The sequence below is a fragment of the Gracilinanus agilis genome, chromosome 2, assembly GCF_016433145.1.
Source record: "Gracilinanus agilis isolate LMUSP501 chromosome 2, AgileGrace, whole genome shotgun sequence".
In the NCBI taxonomy this organism is placed as follows: domain Eukaryota; kingdom Metazoa; phylum Chordata; class Mammalia; order Didelphimorphia; family Didelphidae; genus Gracilinanus; species Gracilinanus agilis.
This window is the reverse complement of record NC_058131.1, coordinates 559,384,866-559,412,733: the sequence shown is the minus strand read 5'-3', so window position 1 is coordinate 559,412,733 and position 27,868 is coordinate 559,384,866. Positions and strand designations below refer to the sequence as shown.

Genomic DNA, 27,868 nt, shown 5'->3' with positions numbered 1-27,868 from the left:
AGAATGGATCAGAGAGTGAAGAGAGTGAAAGCAGAGAGACCAGATAGAAGACTGCTGAAATAGTCTGGTTAGGGAAGGTGATGGGGATCTGAACCAAGATGGTGGCTTTGTGAGAGGAGAGAGAAGGGGATAGACATTAGTGATGCTGCTAAGGGAGCAAAGAAAATGACAAATGAATAGATGTGCTGATTAAGGAGACAGAGGAGTCAAGAATGATACTGAAGTTTTGAAACTGGATTACTGAGAGAATGGTGATATTCTGGACAGAAAGAGGAATGTTCAGAAGAGGATATGGTTTTGGGGGACAATTAATATGTTCTGTTTCAGAGACGCAGACTTCTGGATGCCTACAAGATATCTAGTTTGCAATGTACAATAAGCAGCAAGTGATGAGAAGCTGAGGCTCAGCAGAGAAAGTAGGATTGGAGATATAGATCTGTGAGTAATTTGTAAAGATATCTGAACCCATGGGAACTGATGAGGTCTCCATGAGAGAGAACAAAAAGAGACTCCTATGCTATTGGGAGACTGAGTTCCTGGACACTCTATTAATATATTCCTCAAATGTCTATATTATTGTATTTCTAAATTCTTTCATACTGTAGCAAATGTAGATGTGCATCAAAATTGTCTCAACTACACTGTAATGGAAAAAATAGGGAAAAGAATGACACTACTATTACAAATAGCGAGAGACAATAATAGTATGAGATACCTGAAGAGGAAGGGCTCACTTTCAGGTGGGAGAAAGGGTAGAATGAATAGAGCATTTCAGTAAGTGGAGATTCTGGGAGACATTTCCGAAAATGACATGTTCAAATGCTCAGAGGCTGGAGAGGGATGGATAAGACTGGAGAATGGCAAATAATTAAAGATAATAAGGAGACATTGTATGAAAAGGAATAGTGTGAAATAAGGTGAGCTAGAGGCAGAATGTAGAAGGCCTTGATATCAGGCTAACAACTTATAAATTCATTTATTTGTAACAGAAAGCCATAGAAAAATTTTGATCAAGGGAATAATATAATCAGAATTATGCCTCAGAAATTTGATTTTGATCAAGTGTAAAGGATGAACTGGAGAGGAAGAAAGAGTTGTAAGTACAAACAAGGTGACAGCAGGAGTATGGAGGAGGAGATAGAGGTATTTTGGAGAAGAAATCAATAAAGTTTGTCAACTGACTAAATATATCAGGAAAAAGGAAAAGGAAGTGTTAAAGATGAATCTAAGGTTTTGAGCTTGGGTCACTATGAGAATGGAAGCACCATTAACTTAAGAGAAGACAAATGATAACAGATTTATTTTTGAGCATGTTTTTGATGTATCAGTGGGATATATACCTAGGTGAGATTTCCTCCAGGTAGTTGAAAATGCAGGATTAGAACTTAAAGAAATATTATAGATGTTAGACATGATAATAAAATAATTCAGTTCATCTTATATAGTGCTTGGAGGTTTACAACATTTTACATATATTCAAATATATATTTGTATAGAATGAAGATATTGCAAACTTATGTATATATTTATATCTTCAATTGCAAACAAAGAAACAGAGGTGCAAAGAGGTTAAGGGACTTACCCAGGAGCATAGCCTAGTAAGTGTTCAAGGTGGGATTTAAACCTAGGTCTTCTTGACTCCATCTCTAAGACTTGGCTACCTCCCATCTAATGAGAAGCAGTAACTGAAGCCATTGGGGAGTAAGCAACATCTCCCAAGGGAGAAAGTACAAGAAGAAGAATATAGGGATGAAGACATGGCTTCAAGGGATGCCCACAATTAGGACTATTTACTTTCTCTTATCATGATGCTCCAAGTGGTTTCCCTTTGTTAATATACAGGACCAATCAAGACCACTTCCTTTCCTCAGAGTCCTTCTCATTGTCCAGGGAGGGTGTCTGTCTGTTGGTCTGTCTGTCTCTCTATCTCTGTCTTTCTCTCTCACCATGTTCCTCCCCTGATTAACCTGAGGTCTGCTTTACCTTATCACTCTGAACCCTAAGCTAATGAAGTTGAATAGAAGAGGTGCATTCCAAAAGGGCAGGTAATCAAAAGCTGGCTTGTACTCTTCTGTATAAATTTTTTCCTGGCTGTATTACAGTTTTATTTGAAAACTAATCTTTCTGGTTCTGAGTAATTAAAAGAAAAAAACACATGCTGTTCTGTATGTGGTCCCAAACAAATCAAACTGTGTATGTATACCATCTGCTATCACCAGCCTCCTTCACAGCTTTGTGGGTGGTAGCTACACTAAGCACAAACCTAATTTATTTGACTGCTCAAACTAAAAAGACAACTATTCCCTACTGGCTATAAAGTCCACAGTTCCTTCTGTCTTGTTTCAGCTCTTTTTTATAGTAATACCTAAGTTCTTTCTCTTTGCCTTGACATCTTGCTAATGACTTTATAACCCTCTCTTAAACCTCACTTCAAAAGATCTGTGATTTCATAATTATCATTGTTAACATCTAATCAGCCCTTTAAGTCTTGCAAACTGTTTTATGTATATTATTTTATTTTATCTTCATAACAGCCCCATTAGCAGGTGCTGGAAGTACTATTATCCCATCTTAACAATTGTGGAAACTGAGGCTTAGAACAAAGTACTTTCCCATAGTCAAACTGATCACATCAAAAGTAGAGAGTGAACTTAAGTCTTGCTTAAACTTTCAAGTTATAATTCTTTCCACTTCATCCAAAAGAAGAGATTTGAAATGATAAATATTACTAGAGTTCTAAGAGTCCCCAAACTTTTGGAGCTGATCTTTTGGCCAGTGTACCTAATACAAAAGAAAATTATCTCATATGAGGAGCAGCAATAAAGTGCATACAATTTTGGAAGATCAGACTTACTAGCGAGTGATCTGTTATGCTTTAGACGTAGATATTCTGAAAGCACCTGAGGTAATGATCTTGATTTGGTGGTTCCATATTTCCTCTAATATTGGGAGTCTCCTAACATGTTTCCCCAAAGGCTTTGTGAGGCATCAATAGCTCAGAATCATACTTTAGGTCAAAAAAGGGGGAAAGGAAACATTACAAAAAGGGAATTAATTTTTATTTGTCACCCAGGTATGAAACTATGACTCCTGCTATTTGGTTATGAACATGAAAAAATTACTTAGTGATTATATTAATGGCTATAGTATTTGAAAACTGCAATGGACTAAGGCAATAGTGTCATACTCAAATAAAAGAAACAGGGGTCAATAAACCAGATTTACTGACTTAGAAAACCATATGTTAATAACTATTTTACTGTACTTTCATATTTTGTTAAATATTTTCCAAGTATATTTAAATCTTGTTCGGGCTGCACTCAGGAGGGTTGGCAGACTACATATATTCCAAAGGCTGCATGTTTGACCCTTCTGGGCCAGGCATTCCAGTAAAAACAGATAAAATGATTAAAGAATTGCTAGAGTAAAGACTTGATGTGGTCACACTACAGCAAACAGAAGAATGTTTAGTCAGCCATTGGGTTTTTTTTTTGTGCTAGATCTATTTCACTGATGTAGGCAATTTCTGTCAAGGAAGATTAGCACCAACTCTACAAATTATAATCTGAGTTATAAGGGGCAGGAAGAGATTAAGTGACCAGCTCAGTAACACAGTCAGTATTCTTTAGAGGAGGAACTGAAACCCAAATGTTTTGGACCAAGGTTAGTTCTCCTGTCCACTGTTATGTTACTCACTAACAGTAACTTTTATATAGAGCTTTGAGATTTATAAAATGCTTTACAACTATCTAGTTTTATCCTTATAACATCCCTGAGAGATAGGTACAATTATTTTTTTTTCCATTTTACAGATGAGGAAATTAAGGAAGACACAGGTTAAGTGGCTTGACCTGGATCACAACAGCTAGTAAAAATCTGGAGAACAATTTGAATATATGTCTTTCTGATCTCAGATCTACCACTTTCTCCACTATACCACCTGATTGTCTATAATACAAATATATAGAGATCTAAGTCAAATTTATAAGAAATGCAAACCATTCCCCAATTGACAAATGGTCAAAGGATATAAATAAGCAGGCTTTAGATGAAGAAATCAAAGCTATAAGTAATCATATGAAAAATATTCTAAATCACTCTTTATTAGAGAAATGCAAATTAAAACAAGTTTGAGGTATCACTTCATATCTATCAGATTGGCCAATATGACAGTAATAGGAAAGTGATAAATGATGGAAGGAACAGGGCAGAATTGGGACACTAATGTGTTACTGGTGAAGTTGTGAACAGATCCAACCATTCTGGAGGGTAATTTGGAATTATCCCCAAAGGGCTATAAAGCAATGTATACTTTTTGATCCAGTAATACCACTACTAGGTCTATATCCCAAAGAGATTAGAAAAAAAGAAGAACCTACTTGTAAAAAAATAGTTATAGCAGTTCTTTTTGTGATGGCAAAGAATTGGAAATTGAGGGGATGTCTATCAATTGGGGAATGGCTGAACAAACTGTGGTATATAATGGTGATGTAATACTATTGTGCTATAAGAAATGATGAACAGGATAATTTCAGAAAGAACTGGAAAAACCTACGTGAACTGATGCAGAGTGAAATAAACAGAACCAGGAGAACACTGTACTCAGAAAGAGCAATACTATAGAACGATTTATCAACTGTGATAGACTTTAGCCACTCTCAGCACTACAATGATCCAGGACAATTCTGAGGGACTTATGACAAAGAATGCTATTCTCCTCCAGAGAAAGAACTGTTGGAGTTGGAATGTAGATCAAAGCATAGGATTTTTTCACTTTAGTTTATTTGGGGGGTTTTAGTTTTTATATGAGTGTGCTCTTACAAAAATGAACAATTATGGAAATGTTTTGCATGATAATATATGTATAACCCAGATTAAATTGCTTACCAACTCTCAGAAAGGGGAGGGAAGGGATGAGATAATCTGGATCATATAACTTCAGAAAGCTTATGTGAAAAATTTTTATTACATGTAATTGGTAAAATGAAATATCTTCACAAAATACAAAAATAACAATAGCTAGCATTTATATAGCACTTTAAGATTTACAAAGTTCTTTCTATATCTTATCCCATTAATTGTAAATTGATCAATTTTTTTGCTATGAGAAGGCATTGTAATTTTAATTGCTAGAAAACTTTGGAATCCAAGGCCTTGAAATAAATCTTTTTCCCCTTTAAAACCCCCACCTTATGTCTCAAAATAGATACAAAGTATAGGCTCCAAGGCAGAAAAACAGTAATGGCTAGACAATTGCGGTTAAGGGACTTGTTCAGGATCACACAGCTAGGAATTGTCTGAAGCCACGTTTGAACTCAGGACCTCCCATCTCTAGGCCAGGTTCTCTATCCACTGAGCTACTTCACTGTCTCACAGAAATATATCTTAACAGACACTATGGCTTGGTTGAATATATGCTTACTGGGACAACTAGGTGGCTCAGTAAATAGAGAACCAGGCATGGAGAAGGAAAGTCTTAGGTTCAAATTTGGCCTCATGCACTTCCTAGCTGTGTGACCCTGAGCCTGACACTTAACCTCAATTGCCTAGCCTTTCCTGCCCCTCTGCCTTGGAACTGATACTTAGTATTAATTCTAGAATAGATGGTAAAGGATTAAAAAAAAGTGTGCTTATCATTTTTATCTGAAGTCTTTGAAAAGTTTAGAGATGGGAAATGGATAATTAGAGATTCTAATGCAATAATGAATATAAATGAGTGGATGCTTATAAACAGAAATATAGTTCAGTCTGAAAACATTTGCTCATACTCTAATTTCATAAATAACTAGAGAGTGGGAAACTTATGTAAATAGGAGTTGATATGTTTCATTCATTCATTAGAATGCATTTGCAAGCCCTGTGATGTGAACTAAGCACCACGCACCAAGGAAGACAAACTTGTTTTAATACTTCACAAGCATAGAGGACTTTTGTCAGTATGATTACTCCCTCCACACCTTGACAGGAAATTTGCATGAATTCTTATGGCCGAAAAAAATCATCCCTTAGTGAACAACTCTTCTAAACTCAGGCAGCAGCGTGGTGTGCTGGGAAGAGCCTTGATGCCAGGGTTGGAGGACCTGAGTTCAAATTCCATCTCTGACTATGCTACCTGTGTGACCTTGGGCTTTAAACTATTTAAACTCCTTGGGCTTCAGGTTCCTCATCTATAAAATGAGAATGCTAGACCGGGTAATCTCTCCCAGCTCTTGATACATAATCTTGTTATCCTACAAACTTAGATAAATGGTTGATCAAGCAAAAGACAGACATTCTATCACCTGACTTCATGTTCCGAATTGGTAAGACCTTGCTAGAGTTTTTACTCCACTGGCAAAGCACCTGAGAACCCAGGATCACCTCTATTCTATTATAAAGCAACAGTGTAGGACTTGTAGGGGGGAAGAGGCCACAAAAATAAATAAAACACAGCCCTTTCCACAGGCAGCTTGCAATCTAACAGAAGAGATAAAACACGTACATCAACATAAAGAAAGCCGGTTATGTTACAGGCATAAGAGGTGCTAAACGATCACTGTTGAATGAGGGGAATAAGAGAAAGCTCGCTGGAGGAAGGGGGCATTAATGGTTGGAAAGGAAATATTTGAGGCATTGGAAATGAAGAAAATAAGGCAGGATGAGTGTTTGGGAATGCCAACGGCTTTGGTGTGCCTAGAGGAAAGGGAAAAGTTGCAAGAAGAGGTAGAGCTAAAAAGGGCCACAGCCCATCTAGGCCATTCCCCTGGTTTTATAGAAAAAGGGAAGCAAAAAGCTTAAAGGATTGCCCAAGGCAATATCTAAACCCAGGGGGTCCCACTCCAAACCCAGGGCTCTTTACTATAATTTGCTTCTCTAAGGTTAGAAGAGGAGTCAGGTGGATCACAGCCTTCCTGCAATGAGCCTTGAATGTCAAATCATTTAGACGTTTATCTTGATAAGATGACAAGACCCCACAGAAGGCTTTAGGGCTTTGAGAATATTAATCTGGCCGCAGCGAATGAGATAAGGCCAGGAAAGAAATGCGGAAGGCAGAGAATTGTAGCTCTCCCACTCTGGGTAGAGGAGGATAGAAGCTGGAAGCAGACCTGCGGCAGTGGCATTGCAAAGAAAAACAGCTCTTGAGGCTACGTGAGCACAACAGTGATGGCGTCATCAAAACTGGGTAAAGCATGTCTAGAACAACACAGTGTGGGCACATTAAGGACACACGAAGGAAACAGTGTGGCGACCCTCCCTCCCAGCACAGAGAAGCGAAGTGGCTCGCCCCTTGTCACACAGCTCGTAATGGCGGGGCACGAGGTGAGTCTGGGTCTTCTGGTCTCTAACTGGCACTCCGTACCGCCTCTTCTGTGGCAGTAAGAGCCTGGCCTTGGACTTAGCACTGCGGATATGCTTACCATGGTTATAGGGAGAGTTCAGAGTAGACTTAGATTTAAGATAAGACAGAGAGATGACAGCTTGGAGCAAGACCTGGACTTAAGCCAGAGGTTTGAAAAGGAGTGAGTTTCTTGGCTCAGCCAGGAGAAGGAGGGTGTAATCTGTGTCCAGCTTGCTGAGGTCTAAGGAGCTGTGAGGTTTGGGATTTACAGAAGATTGGTGAGAAGAGACCATGGATCCACTCAGCCTAGGTAGAGATAAGGTGCAGATCTACAGCTGGGGGACGGCTGACAGACCGCCTAGCATCCCTAGCGCTTCCTTTGGACTTTTACTGGCTGTGCGAGCAGTTGATCCTGGCTCCCGTTATCACCCTGGAGCAGCTTGTGTCTGAGCAGTGAGATCCCAAACTGCAGCCCTCTCCAATATAGTCAGAGCTGTCTGTAGTACAGTGCAGTTAAGCCAGCTGACCTGTTACATTCATAGGCAGTTGGGCTATTTCCTTAGTTGTAGAAACCTTTCACCCACTTTCCCAATTTACTAACAATAAAACCAGTTTCATTATACTTCCTTGTCACCTCTAAGCCATCAAGGGCCCACTATTGGAGTTATCTTAACTTCACTGGTATCCATGGCAGTTAGGGGGTCAGTTTAACTGTCAAACTGTCATTCCCCATCCCCACATCCCTGTGTGCTTATAAAATGTTATCTTGTCAGTCCTTTCCCTTGTGGGGTGTGGGAGTGTCCCCAGTTTGTGTTATTCGCTGGCTGGCACCCAGTCTGTCCCTTCTTCCCTACATACTTTTTTTACCATCTAACGGGCCAGAAGACAAGCAAAGAAATATGTGTAAAAGTACATGCAAGAGAAAGAGGGAAGGCACTAGAATTAGGAGGGGTTGGGAAAAAGGCTTCCTCGAGAAGGTGGGATTATATTGGGATTTAAAGGAAGCCAGCAGACAGAGATGTTGAGGGAAAGCATTCCAGGCTTGAAAGACAGCCAGCAAAAATGCCCAGAGCTAAGAAATGGACATTTAATAAAATTCTGTGAACTATAAAGTTTTTTCTAAGCTGTCTTGGATGATATATAAACTGTCTTTTAAAATTTTACTAATAAGAGAAAAACTAATTGTGTAAAATTAGGCCATTTAAAGAAATTATGTATTATATAAACACCCCAAAAGTTAGCATTGACAATGTAATATGACACTGATGAGATATGATCTCGATATGTTTATTATTTACCTTCAATGCTGGCCCATATAACTGCTAGACTCCTTAAATTTATGATATACCTCATCTGGTATTTTTATTACTTTTATGTTAACATGAAAAGGTTTAAAAGAAATATTTGTAACACTTATGAAATTAAGGACTCGAGCATAGTAACTCTTCTGCCTCTTGTGTGAAACATATCCCTTGCCAACTTATGGAAGAAGAGTCCTAAATTAATACTGAGTGAACAAATAATTGTACAACAAAATTTGCTATCTATAAAAATTTGAATGTTTATCAATTTTAGGCTCTCTTTGCCCTTAGGTGAAGAATGCAAAAGTATTACCTTCTCGACTGCAGTTAGCTGTTGCTGAAATCCATCACATTTTTTGTTTAATTCCTCTGAAAGAATTTTATATTTTTCAATCTGAGATTGTTGAATATTAATTGTTCGTTCCATTCTAGCACGTTCTTCATTGATATCTTTAAGAGAGGCTTTTAAATTTCTTGTTTCATCATCCTATAGTTAAGTAGCTATAGATTAGTTTACATGAAAAGAACCTATGTGATTTCAAAAGAGATTTAGTATACCATGTAAATAAAAGAATTCACATAACATTGTGTGGTATGTTCATAACTCCTGAACACCAAATTATCAACATTTATCTTTAAAAACTAAAGTTCTGTTCAAGTCAAATAACAAGCATATAACTCTAATTCAGAAGATTTTAATTTGAAATCTCATATTAGAAAAATTTTTTACTTTCATGAAACACTAAAAAATTTCAGAATACAATATATTGAATAAGGTTTGATATTTATATGCAACTTTAAGTGTTCAAAATTTGAAACCTATTTAAATGAATACTGCCCTCAAAATATAATTATAATTTGAGCTAGAGAATATACTATATAAAAATAAGTTTGATGAATACTTAGGGCAAGTATATTTTTACAAACATGGACACAATAATTTACCTGGAGATGATATTCTAAAAGTCTACAAATATTTACCTTTTTATTGCAATCATATACAAGACTATCCAGTTCCTCCTGCATGACACGGAGCTTTGCCTTTAGAAATCTGATCTGGGCCTCTGTGAATTTAAATAATTATCTTTAATACTTTTAAACCTGTTGCTTCTCTCAACATTTCTATTCTCTTACTAGACAATCCACATTTCTCATCTTAATTGTTTTCATCTATAGCAAACCTCTGGAGTTCATAAAGTTCACACCTTTGAAAGTGAATGTATTGTATTATGTACATAACATACTAAAAGCAAAAAAAAAACATAGAAGCTTAGTCTTTGATTAAATGCCCAAGATATTTTACATGGGTAAGATATATTACATAGGTAAGAACTATTTGACAAAAACTACTGGGAAAACTAAACAGAAGACTGGACAGAAATTAGGCTAAGACCAAAACCTCACACTATATGTCAAGATAAGATACAAATAGATATCTAACCTAGAAAGAAAAAGCCACATCCTAAACAAAGTAGAGGAAAACAAAAGAGATTACATTTCAGTTCTGTGGATAGGAGGATAATTCATTCCCAAACAAGAGATAGGGAGGATCAAAGAAGAAAAAATGGATGATTTTGATTACATACATACAACTAAAATTTTTTTTCATTAAAAATCAATGTAGTCAAAATTAAAAGAGAAACAGAAAAATAGGGGGAAATATTTGCATCAAATTTCACTGAGAGTCTCTTTTCCAAACTATAGAGAGAACAGATTCAAAAGCATAAGAACAGGGCAGCTAGGTGGCTCAGTGGATTGAGAGACAGGAAGGAGGTCCTGGGTTCAAATTTGACCTCAGACACTTCCTAGCTGTGGGACAATCATTCTTCTGCCTTGGAACCAATATACAGTATTGACTCTAAGATAGAAGATGAGGGTTTTCAAAAAATCGAGCAAACAAAAAAAGTTTAAGAACAAGAGTCATTTGCTAAATGGCAAATTGTCAAAGAACATGCAAATTTCTTTTTTTTTCCCCAATTACATATAGTAACAATTTTCAACATACTTCAGAAATTATAAGATCCAAACCATCTTTCTCTCTCCCTTCCCTCTCTACTTCCCAGACACAGTAAGCAATTTGATCTGGGGTTTACATGTATTATCATGCAAAACATACTTCCATATTGGTCATTGTTGTTTGATTTGATCTGCCTTCAGATTCCAACAGTTCTTTCTCTGGAGGAAGATAGCATTCTTTGTTACAAGTCCCTCAGAACTATCCTGGATCACTTCATTGCTGAAAACACCCAAGTCTGTCACAACTGATCCTTCCGCAATATTGCTGTTACTGTGGATAATGTTCTCCTGGTTCTTCTTATTTCACTCTGCATCAGCTCATGTAGGTCTTTCCAACTTTTTCTGAAATCATCCTGCTCATTATACAATAGTATTCCATCACCATCATACACCACAATTTGTTCAGTCATTCCCCAATCGATGGACATCCCCTTAATTTCTAATTCTTTGCCACCACAAAAAGAGCTACTATAAATATTTTTGTACAAGTAGCCCTCTCCCTGTCCTCGGCCCTTTTTATCTCTTTGGAATATAGACCTCGTAGAGGTGTTACTGGAACAAAGGGTATGCACAATTGCCCTCCACAATGGTTGGATAGGTTCACAACTCCACCAACAATGCATTATGGCCCCAATTCTGCTACATGTATCATTTTCCTTTACTGTCATGTGGCCAATCAAACAGGCAATTCTCTAAGAAAGAAATCCAAGCCATCAATATAGCCATATGAAAAAATAAATCCTCCAAATCACTAATAATTAAGAGAAATGCAAATGAAAGTTAACTCTAAGGTTTTACCTCAGGTCCATCAGACTGGCAAAGTTGACCAAAAAATGTTAAGAGGAGCAACAGAAAATAATTGATACATGGTTGGTGAAGCTATACATTAGAATATGGTCTTTCTGAAAAGAAAGTTACCAAATTGTGCATATCTGTTTAACTCTGTGACTCCATCACCAGGTCCATACCCGCAAAGAGATCAGAGAAAAAGATAAAGGTCTGATATCAATAAAAATTTTGACAGTAGCTCTTTTTGTAGTGGCAAAGTACTAGAAACTAAGGGAGTGCCCATCAATTAGTAAATGGCTAGACAGTTTATACTATATGAGTATAATGGAATAGTACTAATGATGAAGAACCCAAAGACCTCAGCTACATAAGCAAGGACTCATCATTTTGACAAAAATTAGTGAAAAAAACTGAATAGTAGAGTAGCAGAAATTAGGTTTAGACCAATACCTCAAACTAATTGTATGCCACGATAAGATTCAAATAGATATGTGACCTAGATACCAAAAATCATATCCCGTACCAATTAGAAGAACAATTCTGTAAGAATTGAAGAAAGAGCAGGTTCTTGAGAAATGTTAGACATATAAATAATGAAGAGAAATGATCTCACCCAGAAGAATAAGTTATACTTAAAAAAACAACATTGTAAAAAATTCTTTTTCAAAGACTTAAAGAATTCTGATCAGTGAAATGATTGACCATGATTCTAGGGGACTTGTGATAAATAATGTTGTGTATCTCCTGTCAGAGAGATGATAAATATGCAGAATGAAACACATTTTTGGACATGGCTAGTATGGAGATTTTGTTTTGCATGATTATGTATATTTGTTATAAGAGTTTTCTTTTTCTTTTTCCAGTTGTGTGGAGAGGTATGAGGAAGAAAATATAAATGCTTGATCATTGAAAAAATTTTAATTAAAAAAATAAAGTGAATACAAGTGAAATCTGAACTCATAATCCCATTTTAATCTGTGATACCTTAAGCAAACACTGCAAATTAGCTCTAAATAATCAATATTATTTTTACTTTAGCTTAAAGTTAATATTAGTTTTTAATGGCTTACCAAGATGGTTATATTATATAAATAGAAAAAGATGACTTTAGAAATTTAAATCATCATATTACCCACTAACAATATGACAATAATCCATATTTAGTTATTTTATATGAGACTTAGATAAAGAAACATAGAGTTAATACAAATAAAATGAGGGAAAAAAATCAGAGAATAAAAATTTTTTGAATGGTTATTTTAGGGAGCAGCTAGGTGGCTCAGTGGATAGAGAACTGGGCCTGGAACTGGGAAACCATGGCCTCAGACACCTTTTAGCTGTATGACCCTGGACAAGTCACTTAACCCCCATTGCCTAGCCCTTACTGCTCTTCTGCCTTGGAACTAATACACAGTATTGATTCTAAGATGGCAGATAAGGGTTTAAAAAAAAGAAAAGGGGTTCTAAAAGAATGCATACCTTTTGATCCAGCAATACCACTATTAGGTTTAAACCCCCAAAGAGATAATAAGGAAAAATACTTGTACAAAAATATTCATAGCCACACTTTGTGGTAGCAAAAAATTGGAAAATGAAGGGTTGTCCCTCGATTGGGGAATGGCTGAACAAACTGGTATATGCCAGTGATGGAATATTACTGTGCTAAAGGGAATGATGATCTGGAAGAATTCCATGTGAACTGGGAGAACCTCAATGAACTGATGCAGAGTGAAATGAGCAGAACCCAGGAGAACATTGTACACAGAAAGTAAAACATTGTGGAACAATCCAATTTATGTAATGGACTTTGCTATTAGTAGCAATGCAACAAACCAGCACACTCCTGAAGGACTTATGGGAAAGAATGCTAACCACATTGAGAGGAAGAACTCTGGGAGTAGAAATGCAAAAGCAAAACATATGACATCCCTTATCATATGTATATATGGATTTGTGATTTGGGGTTTAAGCTTTAAACTATTGCTCTATACCAAAAATGAGTAATATAGAAATAGGTATCAAGTAATAACATTTGTACAACCCAGTGGAATTACTTATCATCCCTGGGAAGGGGGAGGAAAAAGTGGAGGGAAAGAAATGAGTCATGTAAAAATGGAAAAATATTTAAAAATAAAAGTTAATTTAAAAAATAAAAAAGAATGGTTACTTTAAATGAGTATTTTAATCATTTTATTTCACTTTAATTTTTTTATAAGAAGCATGAATTAAGAAATATCAAGTACCTACTAAGTGCCAAGTACTATATATAACTACAGCTTCCTTTTAAAATTCAGAATATTGATTTCCTTAGAGATTTATTCAACATGGTCATTGTGACATGAATACATATGCATAAATCACACTGAAAAAAAATACAACGCACTTATGAAAGCTTACCTGTACCAATGCCATCACTGAGACCATGGAAAAGATCCTCTTCTATGTCAACAGCTAAATCTCCTTCATCTAATTTTCCTTCAATTCTATGAATTGTGTTTTTAAGTGAAAAGTCTGTGAAGTCCTCTGGGACAGCAACATCAGCGGAAAGTTGCATATTAGCACGTTTCAATTTTACACTAAAATACAAAGCAGGAAAGGTTACTATTTCCCTTAATTGTATGATATAAAAGGTAAAAATACTACCAACATAAAAATTTTTAATAAGAACTATGCTTATTTCTGGAAAAATTTCATATACAAGTTATACATTGCGGTAGAATATCTTAGTAGTAGTTTTGGTCATTATGAATTACAAGACCTTGAATTGGTAAGTTAGCTTCTTCTTGTGCTTCTAAACAGGGAAGTAATAAAGCCAGAAGCAGAGAACTTTGAATTCAGGTACCAAATTTAGCCAATGACTTTTCGTTTTATTTGGCTCTAAGAAAATGCTATAAGAGCTTACATTGCATCGACTATATACAAAACCAGATTAAACTTCATTTGTGTGAGTTGTTGTTCTAATAAATCTTCTAAAGAAGTGTTGAAGAGCTGTGAACGTTACTTAACTCATTTTTTTTCCCCATGAAGTTTTTTTTTTTGTTGTTGCTCCAATTAAAAATCATAAGGATTTAGAACCCAAGTGAACTAAAGAACTAAATCTAAGTCCTTAAAAATTCAGGAAAAGTAGAAATTTTTCAAGGAACAAAAATAGTCATAAGACATGGTTCAAGAGCTGGAAGAGATCTCATTGTCTATCTAGTCCAACACTCTCATTTTATAGTAGGGGAAACTAAGGCCAAGAGGGTGATTTGCCCAAGCTCACCCAAATAAGCCATCATTAAGGGTAGCCTTTGAACCCAGGTCCTCTGACTTCAGGGCATTTGTTCAGTCTACTGTACCAAGTTAATCTAGCTAAAACAATCCAACAGCTTTTGAAAGCCAAAGAGATTTCAAATAATTTATTAATGCTTTTTTAATTGTAAAGTAAGTTCAAAAAACTTAAATAATTTTTCATATTCATGCAAAACCTTTGGAATTCTAAGAGAAAAATAAAGCTTTAACTCAAAAAGGAAACTGACAAGGAACTTCTCAGTTCATAAAGGGCAGAAAAGTATTGAACATTTTGTTTCCTTTTGTTCTTATGAGGAACTGGCAGAAAAGCCATACAAATGTCACCAGCCTTTCTTGGCTTCTTTAAACCTTGCTAGGCAAAGTTCACATAGTGATTTGCACAGGCCATGGGCAGGATGGAAGTTGAAAGCCATTTTTTCAGCCAAACTAAAAAAAAAAAAAATAGACAATTCTTATAAGGGTAGCTGGGAGGGTCAGGGGAAGGGAAACAATGAAAATGCAGAAGCCTAAAAGGTTCCTCTGGCTGGCTACATGGCTCTGAGACTGAGTCCAAAAAAGAAGAATTCAAAGATTTAAGAGGGATACCTAAAAGCTGAAATTCAACAGAAAGCCAGCAGGCATCTGAGACCAAGAAAATAGGAGCTTCTCTGAGACAGCAACAGATGGCAGGGAGGGAGAGAGAAAAGAGCAGCCAAGGGTCCTTGTGGTTTGCAGCCAGAGAAAGCTGTTCCCCCCACACAGAGATAAGCAGACAAGTCTTGGTGGCTGGGAAACAGGGGCAGGGAAGTTAATGCTCTGAATATATATTTTCATTTCCTACAAAACTGGTGGAAATCCATGGGAAAGCATACATTTTGGTATATTGGGTTTGTTTTCCTTGACATTTATTTGCTATGCCACTTCAGTATCTTTTGCTTTAAATTAATGTGTCTTCCGATTAATCCAGTAAAAAAAGAAACCAGTTGGTACTTGTGAGCTGTGTTTTGAAAAGATGTTTACTCAAAGTGTCCTTTGAACTTGGGATATGTATAACAACAACAACAACAACAACAACAACAACAACAACAACAGTTGACATTTATATAAGACCTTAAAGATCCCAACAATTGAGAAGAACCTGGGCTATATGTTTAAGAACCAAAATTACTCAAACACTTCCTTACCTTATAAAACAGAAAATAAATGATAGAAGTTCTCAATAATAATAAATGCTCCTACAATTTACATTACAAAAAGTAGTCATCGGAGATCCTAAGAGTTCAACTAGAAGGTACGTTAGAAATAACTTTTTAATACCTGAAAGAATAAAGCTTAAGAAAGTTTGTACATGGCCTGTCCAAGGTCACAGAGATAGTACAGAATCGAAATCTCAATCCAAGTTTTGTAACTCTGAATCCAATGCATTTCAAATATTTATTCTAATATATATTGCGAAAATGAGCAGGAGATGGGCAATCAAAGCAATTTGCTTATCTCTAATTGACATTTACTGCAGAACATACTGAAGTCCTTGTCTCTTCCTTCTCTTTTTTGTTGACTAGCTCTTTCCATCTTTCTCTTTGCTTTCCTTTTTCTTTCCATCTTTCTCTTTGCTTTCCTTTCTCTCTTACCTTTCTCCCTTGCCCACCAGAGTTCTTTTCTCCCTTGCCCACCAGAGTTCTAAAGCTAAAAGTAAACCAAAAATATCTTCCAAATATATTCAACAAAAAATGTAGAAGAGAACTGATAGAGATTTTCAAGAATTAGTAAGTTCAGGTTAAAAATATGAATATAATAATACCCTGGGGTTAAGTATTTTGAAGCAGTTTACTGATATAACCTACAAAGTCTAGTTTATTAGATATGTTTAAAAGCAACATCAGTTCAATTCACCAAACATGCATTAAGTGCCAGTAATGAGCAAGGTATGAGGATAAAAGCTGATCTAGTATGTGCCTACAGGGAGATAGAATCTACAAGGCTTGAACCCTGATTGGATATGAGAGATGTGGGAGAAGAAAGAGTTTAAGATGAGGCTGAGGTTTAAAACTTGTGGAATCATCAACAAAAACTTGGATTTAGAGTCAGAGGATCTGGGTTCTTCTGCTTCCTACCTAAGTCATTAACTTCTCTTGACCTCAATTTTCTAATTTCCAAACTAGAGTCGACAGGATGAACTGTAAGGTCCCTTTCGGTCTTGAGTTATGATCCTAAACATTAGGAGGATAGACTGGCTTGGGGAAGATGATCAGTTAGGCTTTGAATTTGTTGAGCAGCTGGAATCACTATGGGTGGTCATGCAAAAAAAGAATAAATGGGAGATATTTACACTTAGATTGAATGAAGGAAATGAATCAGTGAAGAAGACCAAGAATAAATGATCAGAGAGGGGAGAACAGAATTAGGAAAGAACAGTGTCATGGAAATCAAAGAAAGACAATTCACAGGCAAAGGAAGTGACCAATAGTATCAAATGTTGTAGAAAATTCAAAATGATTAAAAAAGGATCTTAGGATTTATCAATTTAAAAAGTCATAAGTACTTGATTGTGCTTATCTTTTTTTAGTTTGGGGGAAGAGTTGGAGGTAGCGATAGTGTTGCCCAAAAAATGAAGAAAAGGGTGGAAAAGGAACTGAAGCATTCTAAAAATGCACAGAAAAGGGATTCAAAAGGAAATTCAAAAGGAAACACAGAAAAGAAAGGCAACTTCAAAAAGTAATATGCTATATTACATGTTTTTTTAAAAAGCAAGCTATATACATAAGAGTCATAGTTTCACATGATCCTCTTTTCCTATTCAGCTTTATATATAGAATGACATAAAGTGACCATGTAGAATAGTGTCTGCCCAAGTACTTATAAGTGAGACAACAAGGGTTTAAAGAGTGGTTAGAAAGATAAGAAGTAGGGGTAACATGTGTAGGATACTCATTCTAGTAATTCAATAATGAGATCTATAATATGATCATTTAAGGGGCTGAAAGAATCAATAAAGAGTGTTTGTTTTAAAATAGACTAGATAGACTAATGCTTATAGAAATCAGGGAAAGAACCAGTAGAGAAGAAGAGAGTAGAAATGAAAGAAAGAGAGGAAATGATCAGTGGGGAAAGTTCCTAGAGGGGATTGGGTCAAGGAAACAAGAGTTGGCTTCAGAAAAAAAGGAAGGTCTTTTCATCCTCTTAGACTACAAATCTGGAGGAGAAAATGGGCAAAGAGGTTCTGTGGTGCAAGGGATGGCATGTAAAGAAACTCATGACTGTTGGCCTCTTCTTAGTAAAGAAGAAAGAATATTATCTTCTGAAGAAAGGAAGCAAAGCTTGGGAGAGAGGAAAAGGTCTGGATGAGGTGCTATCAGTTGAGTGAGGATAGCATGAATTTATAGTAGATTCAATCATCATAATATATGATCTCTTCCAGCAGCACTTGTCAACAAAGGTAGATGGTAAAGACAACCCAGAGTGGAGCAGGAGGATAAGAGAAAATGGCAGAAAGGCAAAGGAGCAAGCAATTCAAGTGTGGAAGACTATGCTTTATTGAACTGGCTAGAGAGTATGACCAGAGAAAAGTGATGCTAGAAAAGGAGTTATGAATAGGGAAAATAAGAAGAGGAGGGAGTGACTAGAGGCATCAATCAGGTCAAAGGGCAGATTCAGAAGAAATGAGACAGCAGGTAAGATGGAAAGATAGGAGATTATTTTCACAAGGAAATATCAGCTTTGAAGATCTTAGAGGTAGAAGTGTTTGGGGAGATGATGAGTTCTAAGGACCCCATAAAAAGTAGAAGTGTTGGTAACCCATGTCATTATGAAAAAATTCTATAAATTACTAATAATTAGATATGCAAATTAAAGCAACTCAGAGATCCCACTTCATTCTCATCAAATTGGCTAACATGATATAAAAGAATCTGAAAAATGCTACAGTGGATGTGGAAAATTCATGAAGTTGTGAACTGGTCCAACCATTCTGGTGAACAATTTGGAACTATGCCCAAAAGGCTACAAAACTCTCCATGCCTTTTGACCCAACAATGCCACTCCATTACTACTAGTACTATACTCTAAAGCAATGATTCCCCTGGTGGGTGCTGCAGCGATCCAGGAAGTGGTGATGGCCACAGATGCATTTGGGGGCGGTGAATAACTGTTAAGGGGATGGTGATAGTATGTGACAGGGGGCGCTAAGTAATATTTTTTTCTGGAAAGGGGGCAGTAGGCCAAAAAAGTTTGGGAACCACTGGTCTAAAGACATCAAAGGAAAAGGATATATATGTACAAAAATATTTATAGTAGCTTTTTTGTGTGTGTGGTGGCAAAGAATTGGAAACTAAAGGGATACTCATCATTTGGGGAATGATTAAACAAGTTATAGTATATAAATGTGCTGGAACACTACTCTGCTATAAGAAATGATGAAGGGTGTGGTTTCAGAAAAAGCTGTGAAGTCTTGTATGAACCAAAGCAAAGTAAACAGAACTAGAAAGACATTGTACATGACAATTGCAATTTTTAAGTGATGATCAACTGTGAAAGACTTTGTTTTACTCCGATCAGTAAAATGGTCCATTACACTTCTAAAGGACCACGATGAAAAATGACATCCACTCTCTAAAGAAAAAACCGAAAAATGAGTGCAGATTGAAGTATATTTTTCCACTGTCTATTTTTCTTGCCTTTTCTCTTGTAACATGTTTTCTATGACTTCATATGTATAAAGGACATTGTATTTCTTTCCTTCTCAATGGGTAGGGGAGGAGATGAAAAGCGGGAGAAAATATGGAATTTAAAATATACGTATTTTTAATTTTTAAAAAAATTGAAGTTGGAAAATAAAATTTAAATATATTAAGAGTCCATTTAAAGTAAATTCAGCTTTATATCAGGTCATATTCTCAAATTACTAGAATGATTGCAAGTACTTTTGTTAATCATCTAAAACTGATAAAGCCTATTATAGTGGACAGTTCATTGGGCCAGGAATGAATGAAAAAAATTATTTGGTGATTTCTATATTCAGACACTATGCAAAATGGTGGGATCAAGGACTAATCCAAGTTCTAGGTCTGAGGAAACAGTTTATTTTAAATTAGTAAAAATGGGCTATAAAACAATGCATAACTTTTGATCCAGTAATACCACTACTAGGCCTGTGTCCCAAAGAGATTTTTTTTTTAACCCTTGTACTTCGGTGTATTGTCTCATAGGTGGAAGATTGGTAAGGGTGGGCAATGGGGGTCAAGTGACTTGCCCAGGGTCACACAGCTGGGAAGTGGCTGAGGCCGGGTTTGAACCTAGGACCTCCTGTCTCTAGGCCTGACTCTCACTCCTCTGAGCTACCCAGCTGCACCCCCAAAGAGATTTTTTAAAAGGGAGGGGGAAGTAATTACTTGCAAAAAATTATTTACAGCAGCTCTTTTTGAATGGCAGAGAATTGGAAATTGAGGGGATGTCCATCATTTAGGGAATGACTAAAAAAATTATGGTATATGATGGTGATGGAATACTATTGTGCTGTAAGAAATGATGAACAGATGATTTCAGAAGGAGTTATGTCAACTGAGGCAGTGAAATAAGCAGAGCCAGGAAAACATTGTACCCTAAAACAGCAATATTGTGGAACAATAAACTGATAAGACTCAGCTACTCTCAGCAATACAATGATTCAGGACAATTCTGAAGGACTTATGACAAAGAATGCTTATTCATGTTCAGAGAAAGAACTGTTGGAATCAAAATGCAGGTCAAAAGAGGATTTTTCACTTTCGTTTATTTGGGTTTTTATTTTGGAGTTTGGGTTTTATATGAGTGTGCTCTGAAAAATGAACAATATAAAGATGTTTTACATGATAATACATGTATAACCAAAATCAAATTATTTACCAGCTCTTGGAAAGAGAAGGGAAGGGAGGGAAGGAGACAATTTGGATCATATAACTCCAGAAAGCATATGTGGAAAATTGTTATTACATGCAATTGATATAATAAAATATCTTTAAATTAGTAAAAATAACAAATAAAGTAATTTCACTTATGACAATATGGAATAATCATTAGTGGGCTATTGCAAGATATCACTAATTCCAATGTTTTAAATGTATGAAAATGAGTATGATATACATATAAAATTAGATATATATGAAATAACAATAGAGGTAGAGAAGTTTAGAAAGCTTATTTATTCACAATGATAATATTGCTAAGTTTTGTAAACTAGAAAATGAAAGAAATACTTTAAAAATACGTACCTTGAAGTTTTTTTCTTTCCTTTATTCCCAGATTTGGATTTGTTCTGAAGATCAGTTACAGAATCAGATTTTTTAATCTTTAGGTGCTAGGGGGAAAAATAAACTAGGAATTAATTAGCATCCAGTCATTTCCCACATCATACATTTATCACAAACAGGCTTGTTGTTTACCTGTACAATAGAGCTACTGTTTTTTATTCAATAACTACAATAGCAGAAGGGAGATTCTGAGGATAAAAGAATCAGAATTTTCAAGCTGAATGTGAATCATCTCACAATTATCTCATTTTAAAGATAAATAAAGGTAAAGCCAGAAAGGTTAAATGATGCTCCATTAACTGCTTAATGGTAAAAATCATTCTGTTTACCTTGAATCACTGAGTCTGTCATTTAACTGAATTTTTGCCTCTAGAGGAAGAAAAATTTTGCCTCTAAAGGAAATCCATTAGGCCCTATGGATACTCCTTCCATAATGAATTTTTTTTTATTCTCGTGTAAGGCAGCTCTGATTTTTGCCAGTGAATTCAGTAGAGAAAAGAAATCTATGTAAATAAATTAGCTTTGGAGGTAACTGTTCCAAAACATATATTTCTACTATCAATGATCTGCTGTACATGGTCTCTCTAGGGAGAGAGTCTGAACCTGTGATTTCACTGATATTCACTGGAACTTTCTGGTGAAGAACTTCCCTCACCCAAACCTGGTAGACACCTTCTCTACAACTTATTGTCTCAGAGAGAGGCCTAGACCACCAAGAGATGCACTGACTTGCCCAGTTTCTATCATGTGACCACCTTGAAGGGCAGCACTCTCCCCACTATGCCATGCTCTCTGTATACCTACATATTTATACTTATCCGACTGTGAAAATAAGTTTGTCATTCTACAGGACTTAAGTGCATTCAAAAAAAATTTGATTTTATTACCTTGTTATTTGAAAGTGTGAAAGCGGGCCCATCAAAAGACAAGTGATCTCTAGGAAGCAAAAACATATATAGATAGATATATTTAAATTAATTACCAGCTATTATAAGCTAGCATTAATATTCAATAGTAACAAGTTGAAAAAGAAAATGTACAACTACTAATAGGTTTAAAAAATTCTAAACTACCTATACACTGCCAAAAAAGATAGTGATGCAAAAGAAAAAGAGCACATTATTACATAAATTTACTTACGTGCTTAGTAAATAGGACCTAATAGTTGCTCAATATTTTTGCCAAATTCAATTTTCAAATTAGAATCAAAAACTAAATTTGTCTACAATTTAATTTAAATGAATGATTATAAGTGGACCTACTATAAGAATTCAATACAAGAAAATCTAAATGGAATGTGTGGGAAGGTGATTATATGTAATACAGAGATTAATGATTTCACAAGCCTAATCTCTACTAGTACTACTGCACCCTAAAATGTTCTAATTAATTAAATCTATCAATACAACTTCTCAAGAACAACTTTATTGTGAAAATAAAGATATATATATATATGTTTGAAACATCAGCACACAGCATGGCTTAGTGGAAGAAATACCAATCTTCATCCTGTCCCTCCCTAACTAACCGTGTGTCTTTGAACAAGGACACACATTTATAACTTAAACTCTCATGTTTTCATCTGTAAAATGGGGCAACTAGGATCCTTTTGTAGAAGACATCTTGGTCCTTTTCAGCTTTCAGTTTGTCAAATGAGCTTAGCAATTGTCTCTCCGTCTCTCTGTCTCTGTCTCTCTCTGTCTCTCTGTCTCTCTCTCTCTCTCAACCCTTACCTTCTGTCTTAGTATCAGAAGAGTGAAAAGGGGTAGACAATCAGGGTTAAGTGACTTGTCCAGGGTCCCACAGCTGGGAGGTGTCTAAGCCCAGAATTGAACCCATTTCCTCCTGACTCCAGGCCTGGTGCTCACTATGCTACCTAGCTTCACTATGCTACCTAGCTGTCCCTTGGCTATCTATTTTTTAAAAAATTTTTTCAATTACATATAGAAACAATTTTTGACATTTTGAGATTCAGATTCTTTCTCTCTCTTCCTCCATTCCTCCCTCCACAAAGTGGTAAATAATCTAATATAGTTTACACCTGTTAAGATTAAAAATGATAAAGGCCGAGATTATAAGGGAGAATAGTATTTTAATAAAAGCCATACTGATAGAGACAAATCATTAGGCCACGTGCCTGTCAGTATTCAAACTGCCGCCTCAGCCATTTTACCTTTCGTATCTCCCGAGAGAGAGCCCATCCTCCCTCCAGGAGTCTTATACCCTCTCTTACATCATCAAGCTTCCCGTCTGCCTTCATTTTTAAAAAAGGAATTATGGGAAATGTAGTTCCAAGGTCCCCCACACTACTTTTAAATGGCACCTCCCCAATTGAAAACAATAACACCACTGCTACCATGCAATATATTTTTTTCATATTGTCCATGCCATGAAAGAAGACACATCACACATATAAGAAAAAACTAATGAAGAAAATAAAATGGAAAATGGAATGTTTTAATCTGCTATCAGACTAATAGTTCTTTCTTTGGCCATGAATTAGCATTTTTTATCATGTGTGCCTTGGGGCTACCCTGGAACCTTGCATTACTGATAATAGTTTAGTTCTTCACAGTTGATCATTATAAAATATTTCCCTTACTGTATCTATGTTCTCCTGGTTCTGCTCATTTCACTTTGCATCAATTCATATAAAATTTTCCAGGTCTTTCTGAACTCATCTTTTTCATAATTTTTTATGGCAAACAGTATTCAATTACAATTATATATCACAACTTGTTTATTTACTTATATATTTTCATATGCATATCCTCTCAGTTTTTAATTCTTTGACACTACAAAAAGAGCTGCTATAACTATTTTTGTTTAAGTGGGTCCTTTTCCTCTATCTCTGATCTCATTGGGATACAGACTCAGTAGTGGTATTGCTGGGTCAATGGGAATGTATAGATATCCACTCTTAAATTGGATAACATATATTCCACTTTTTTCCTCAAGTATAACATATCTTGCTAAGGATATGAAAGTTCAATATTAAATATCTACTAAGTGCAAGATACTCAACTAGGATCTGAGAATATATAAATGAAAATGAACACATTCTTTATCCTAAAGGAGCTTTTCTTTGGTATTCCAACTACTGAACCATTTAGATACACAAGGATGTCTCCCAAAAAAACCAAAAAATTAGTATATGCAAATATATAAGTAAATAAACATATTTCATATTATACATGTATAACTTAGCAAATAATAAATCGTTCAGAAACAACCAAGGATTTATATAGAAAGCAAAAGTAAAAATTGTTTACAGTAAAAGCAAAAGAAAACCATCATTTTTCCAAATAACACAAATGAATGCTATGTATTTTTAAGAAATCCCTCTTAATCACTGCTGTCAATTTAAGGTTTAACCCATCTAGGAGACTGGGCTTTGCAATTCATCTGCTACCTAATATCACACCTATGGCTAACAGTCTCACATGCTGTTTCTTTCTCCAGCCCTGTATTCATTACTAGTAAACTATCCCCTGCCCAAATCTCCCATTTTCTCATTCTCATCCTCTTCAAACTAAGTCCAACCATGTTCCCCCCTTCAACTCCTCCTACCCCTTCTACCTTCTGTATTCCTGTTCCATAATAAACAAATTTTCCTTCATTCTGAACTTTTTTCTCTCATATTCCTCTCTATTAGCTTCTACTGCAACTTATTATCCTTCTTGCTACTACATACCCTGGTCATTCTCTCCAGCACTGGCCTTCTCCGACACCACACACACACACACACACACACACACACACACACACACACACAACCTATAGGGTGTCTGGTAATATTCCCTGCTCCAACTAGATACTAGCCCTCAGGTCATTATTCTTCCTTTTTCAAGGACTTTGGCACCTGATCTCCACCTTCCTCTCTGTCCTAACTTTTGCCCTTATACTAGTGGACTTCGACATTGATGCTCCTTTAAACTCTATAACCTCTCAACTCCTGAACCCTCCTTAAATCCCACAACATATCCTTTCATACTACTTCAAGTATACAAAGATAAGGTCACACACTGGATCTGACCATTATTCATACGTGTTCTACTTCCTTAAGTAGGAACACTTTATCTTCCTCTATCCGACCCTAATGGTCTCTCATTCCATTGCTCCCTGTGACTCTCCCCTCCTAAACCTATTCTTTGCCCTCTATGAGACCTCCTAAATCCCTACTCCTCAGTGTTTTCTCAGACCATTATCCCTGCTCTGATTCCACTTTCCTCCCTTTCCTAGCAAGACCCTACAGTTATTCATTTCAACACTCTAATGTCCTCTGCTCCCAAATTCCTCATACTAGGATGCTATGGCCACTCACCTCTTACCAAAACTCAGCCCTGTCTTAGCTTCACCACACGGGTCTCCTCTGTCCCTATTCATTCCTGCTTAATGGAGCTGGAAGAAGTCACACAACAATGCTTAGTGTGTATATTATATAACGTGACATTACTAGCTCCAACTGGGCTCTACCACAAGGCAGTCCCTTTTATTTCTGCCTAACTGATTCTCAATCTCACTTCACATACAAGTTGTTTTAAATCTTCTCCCTCTTCAAGCTTCTTTTCCCTTTGCCCATTCAGCCGAGGATCTTGCTTTGTAGACTCTTTTTTTATTCTGAAAAAATTGAGGTCCTTCAGCTCAAGTTTCCTCTTCTCCCATTCTCTTTATCTTGAAACTCCTTGGCATTCTACCCCGCTCTCGTCTCCTTTTCCGTTCTCTAACAATGAGACAGCCCTTTACCTTGCCAAGTCCAACCTCTCTATATACGTCCTTGATCTCACTTGTTCCTGTCTTCTTCCTACATCTTGCCACCTTAATCTCCATGCCCTCAAATCTTTAACTTCTTTCTATCTACTGATTTCTCCCCTACTGCCTTCAAACCTGCTCATCTCCTTCATATTTCAACAAACTTTACTGTACTCTACTGTCTCCTCAATCTATGTTCTTGTATCTTTTCTCCCTTTCCCCTAGAAAAAATGATCCATACTTTTGCCTCTATTTACTTCTTTCACTCACTCTTTAATCCTTTGCAATCTGGTTTCCAACATCAACATTTACTTGAAACTGCTCTCTTCAAAATTATAAAAACTGACAAATATGATGCACCTTTTTCTGATGATCATCCCTCTCAACTTAATTGTTGCGTACAACAATGCTATTCACCCTTTACACCTGAATACTTTCTCCTTTTGAGGTTTTTGTGAAATTGCTCTCTCCTTGTTCTCCTCTTGCCTCCCTTTCCCATCTCCTTTGCTGAATAATCAATTATCTATAACAAGCCCCTAACTGTGGATGTTACTCAAGGCTCTGTCCAAGATCATCTCTTCTTTCTCTATATTCTCTTTTGGTAACTTCAAAGGGTGCCAGAGGTCTAATTATCATCTCTATGCAAACGATGCCCAAATCTTTATATCCAGTCCTAGTCTTTTTCCTGACTTTCCTCCACATCACCAATTGTCTTTTAGACATTTCAAAGTGGATGTCCAAGAGATATTCAAACTCAGTAAGTCCAAAAGTGAACTCATAATCTTTCTCCCAAATTCCTCTTTCAAACTTTCCCCTTTTTGTTGAAGACCCCACCAACTTTTCTTTTTCCCCAAGTTCACAACCTTGGATTTATCCTGAACTCCTCACTCTCCTTTACTTTATGTATCTAATCAGTTTCCAAATCTTTCTGTTCCTGCCTTCACATTATCTTTCATATATGATCTCTTTTTCCTATTCACACAGCCACCACTTTAGTTCGGGCAGTCAATACATCTCACCTAGATTATCGCAGTGGCCTCTTACTTGACTTCCACTTCAAGTCTTTTCCAACCTCAGTCCATCATCCAACCAAATGCCAAAATGATTTTCTTAAGTGAAAATCCAACCATTTCAGGCTTCTAATTCAAACAATTGCAGTGGTCTCTATTGCCTCTAGGTCCAAAACCAAAATTTTCTTTAAGTCCTTTACATTCTAATCCCAACTTTATCTTTTCAGCCTCATTGGACTCTTACTCTTCCAGCACTCTGTAACTCAGACAAACTGGCCTTTTCTCTATTACTTTCTCTCTCTCTCTCTCTCTCTCTCTCTCTCTCTCTCTCTCTCTCTCTCTCTCTCTCTCTCTCTCATATTGCATGTTATGCTTTATTTTTTTATCATATACTTAAGTAACCACCACCACCACCAAAAAAATTTAACTAAGTAAATGCATTAGAAACAATGCTATTCTTGCATATTGTAGGTACTCGATAAATTTTTGTTGCATCTAAATATACTTCAAAAAATGATGAAAGTATTTTTACCACCAATATACATATACCTTGCATTAGAAAAATTTTGTGCAAAATCACAAACTCCATATTATTTGTAATTTGTTTAAATATGTAAATTACATATGTATGCTCATATAAACATCTTTTGTTTTTTAGTTCCCTTTGAATTTGTTTTACTTGAATACTTTTTTCTCTTGATTTTATGGCTGTTATTTTTTATGTAATTATGGTATGCATTTTGTCCATTAAGAGCTATAAAGTTGTTCATGATCATTGACTTTTTACCCTCCCAATAATGCCCTTAGGGCCTAATCTTAGTAATGGGATCTCTAAGTCAATGATTATGAACAGCTTTTTAGCTCTTAATGTATAAATTCCACTTTGTTTTCCAAAAAGAAAAAATTTCAAAGCTGTTTTAGCAATGTAATATTAGGCCTATTTCTCCATGTTTTTTTTCTCTTTTACTCTCAACTACAACATTCCATTTCCAACCTCATAGTCTCTTCATTGGCAGTCTCTCAGGCCTAGAATGCCCTCCTTCCCTTTCACAGTCCTTCTCTCTTTCCAAGAGGTAGCTTCCTGAGTCCCTCATTGCTCATAGCCTTCTTCCTAATCTATGTATTATG

At 36.1% G+C, this 27,868-nt stretch overlaps 1 protein-coding gene across 1 annotated transcript in view; it reads right to left on the bottom strand.

Moving 5' to 3' along the window:
- TEX9 (testis expressed 9) overlaps positions 1–25,808 on the bottom strand; it is a 41,258-nt gene extending 15,450 nt beyond the window's left edge. The window contains exons 1-5 of the mRNA XM_044660106.1: positions 25,725–25,808; positions 20,940–21,025; positions 13,822–14,000; positions 9,601–9,683; positions 8,933–9,106 (exon numbers count right to left, since the gene is read on the bottom strand). Of these exons, the coding sequence (XP_044516041.1) occupies positions 8,933–9,106; positions 9,601–9,683; positions 13,822–14,000; positions 20,940–21,025; positions 25,725–25,808 (606 nt within the window). The remainder of the gene's footprint in view (positions 1–8,932; positions 9,107–9,600; positions 9,684–13,821; positions 14,001–20,939; positions 21,026–25,724) is intronic.
- Positions 25,809–27,868: the final 2,060 nt, after the last annotated feature.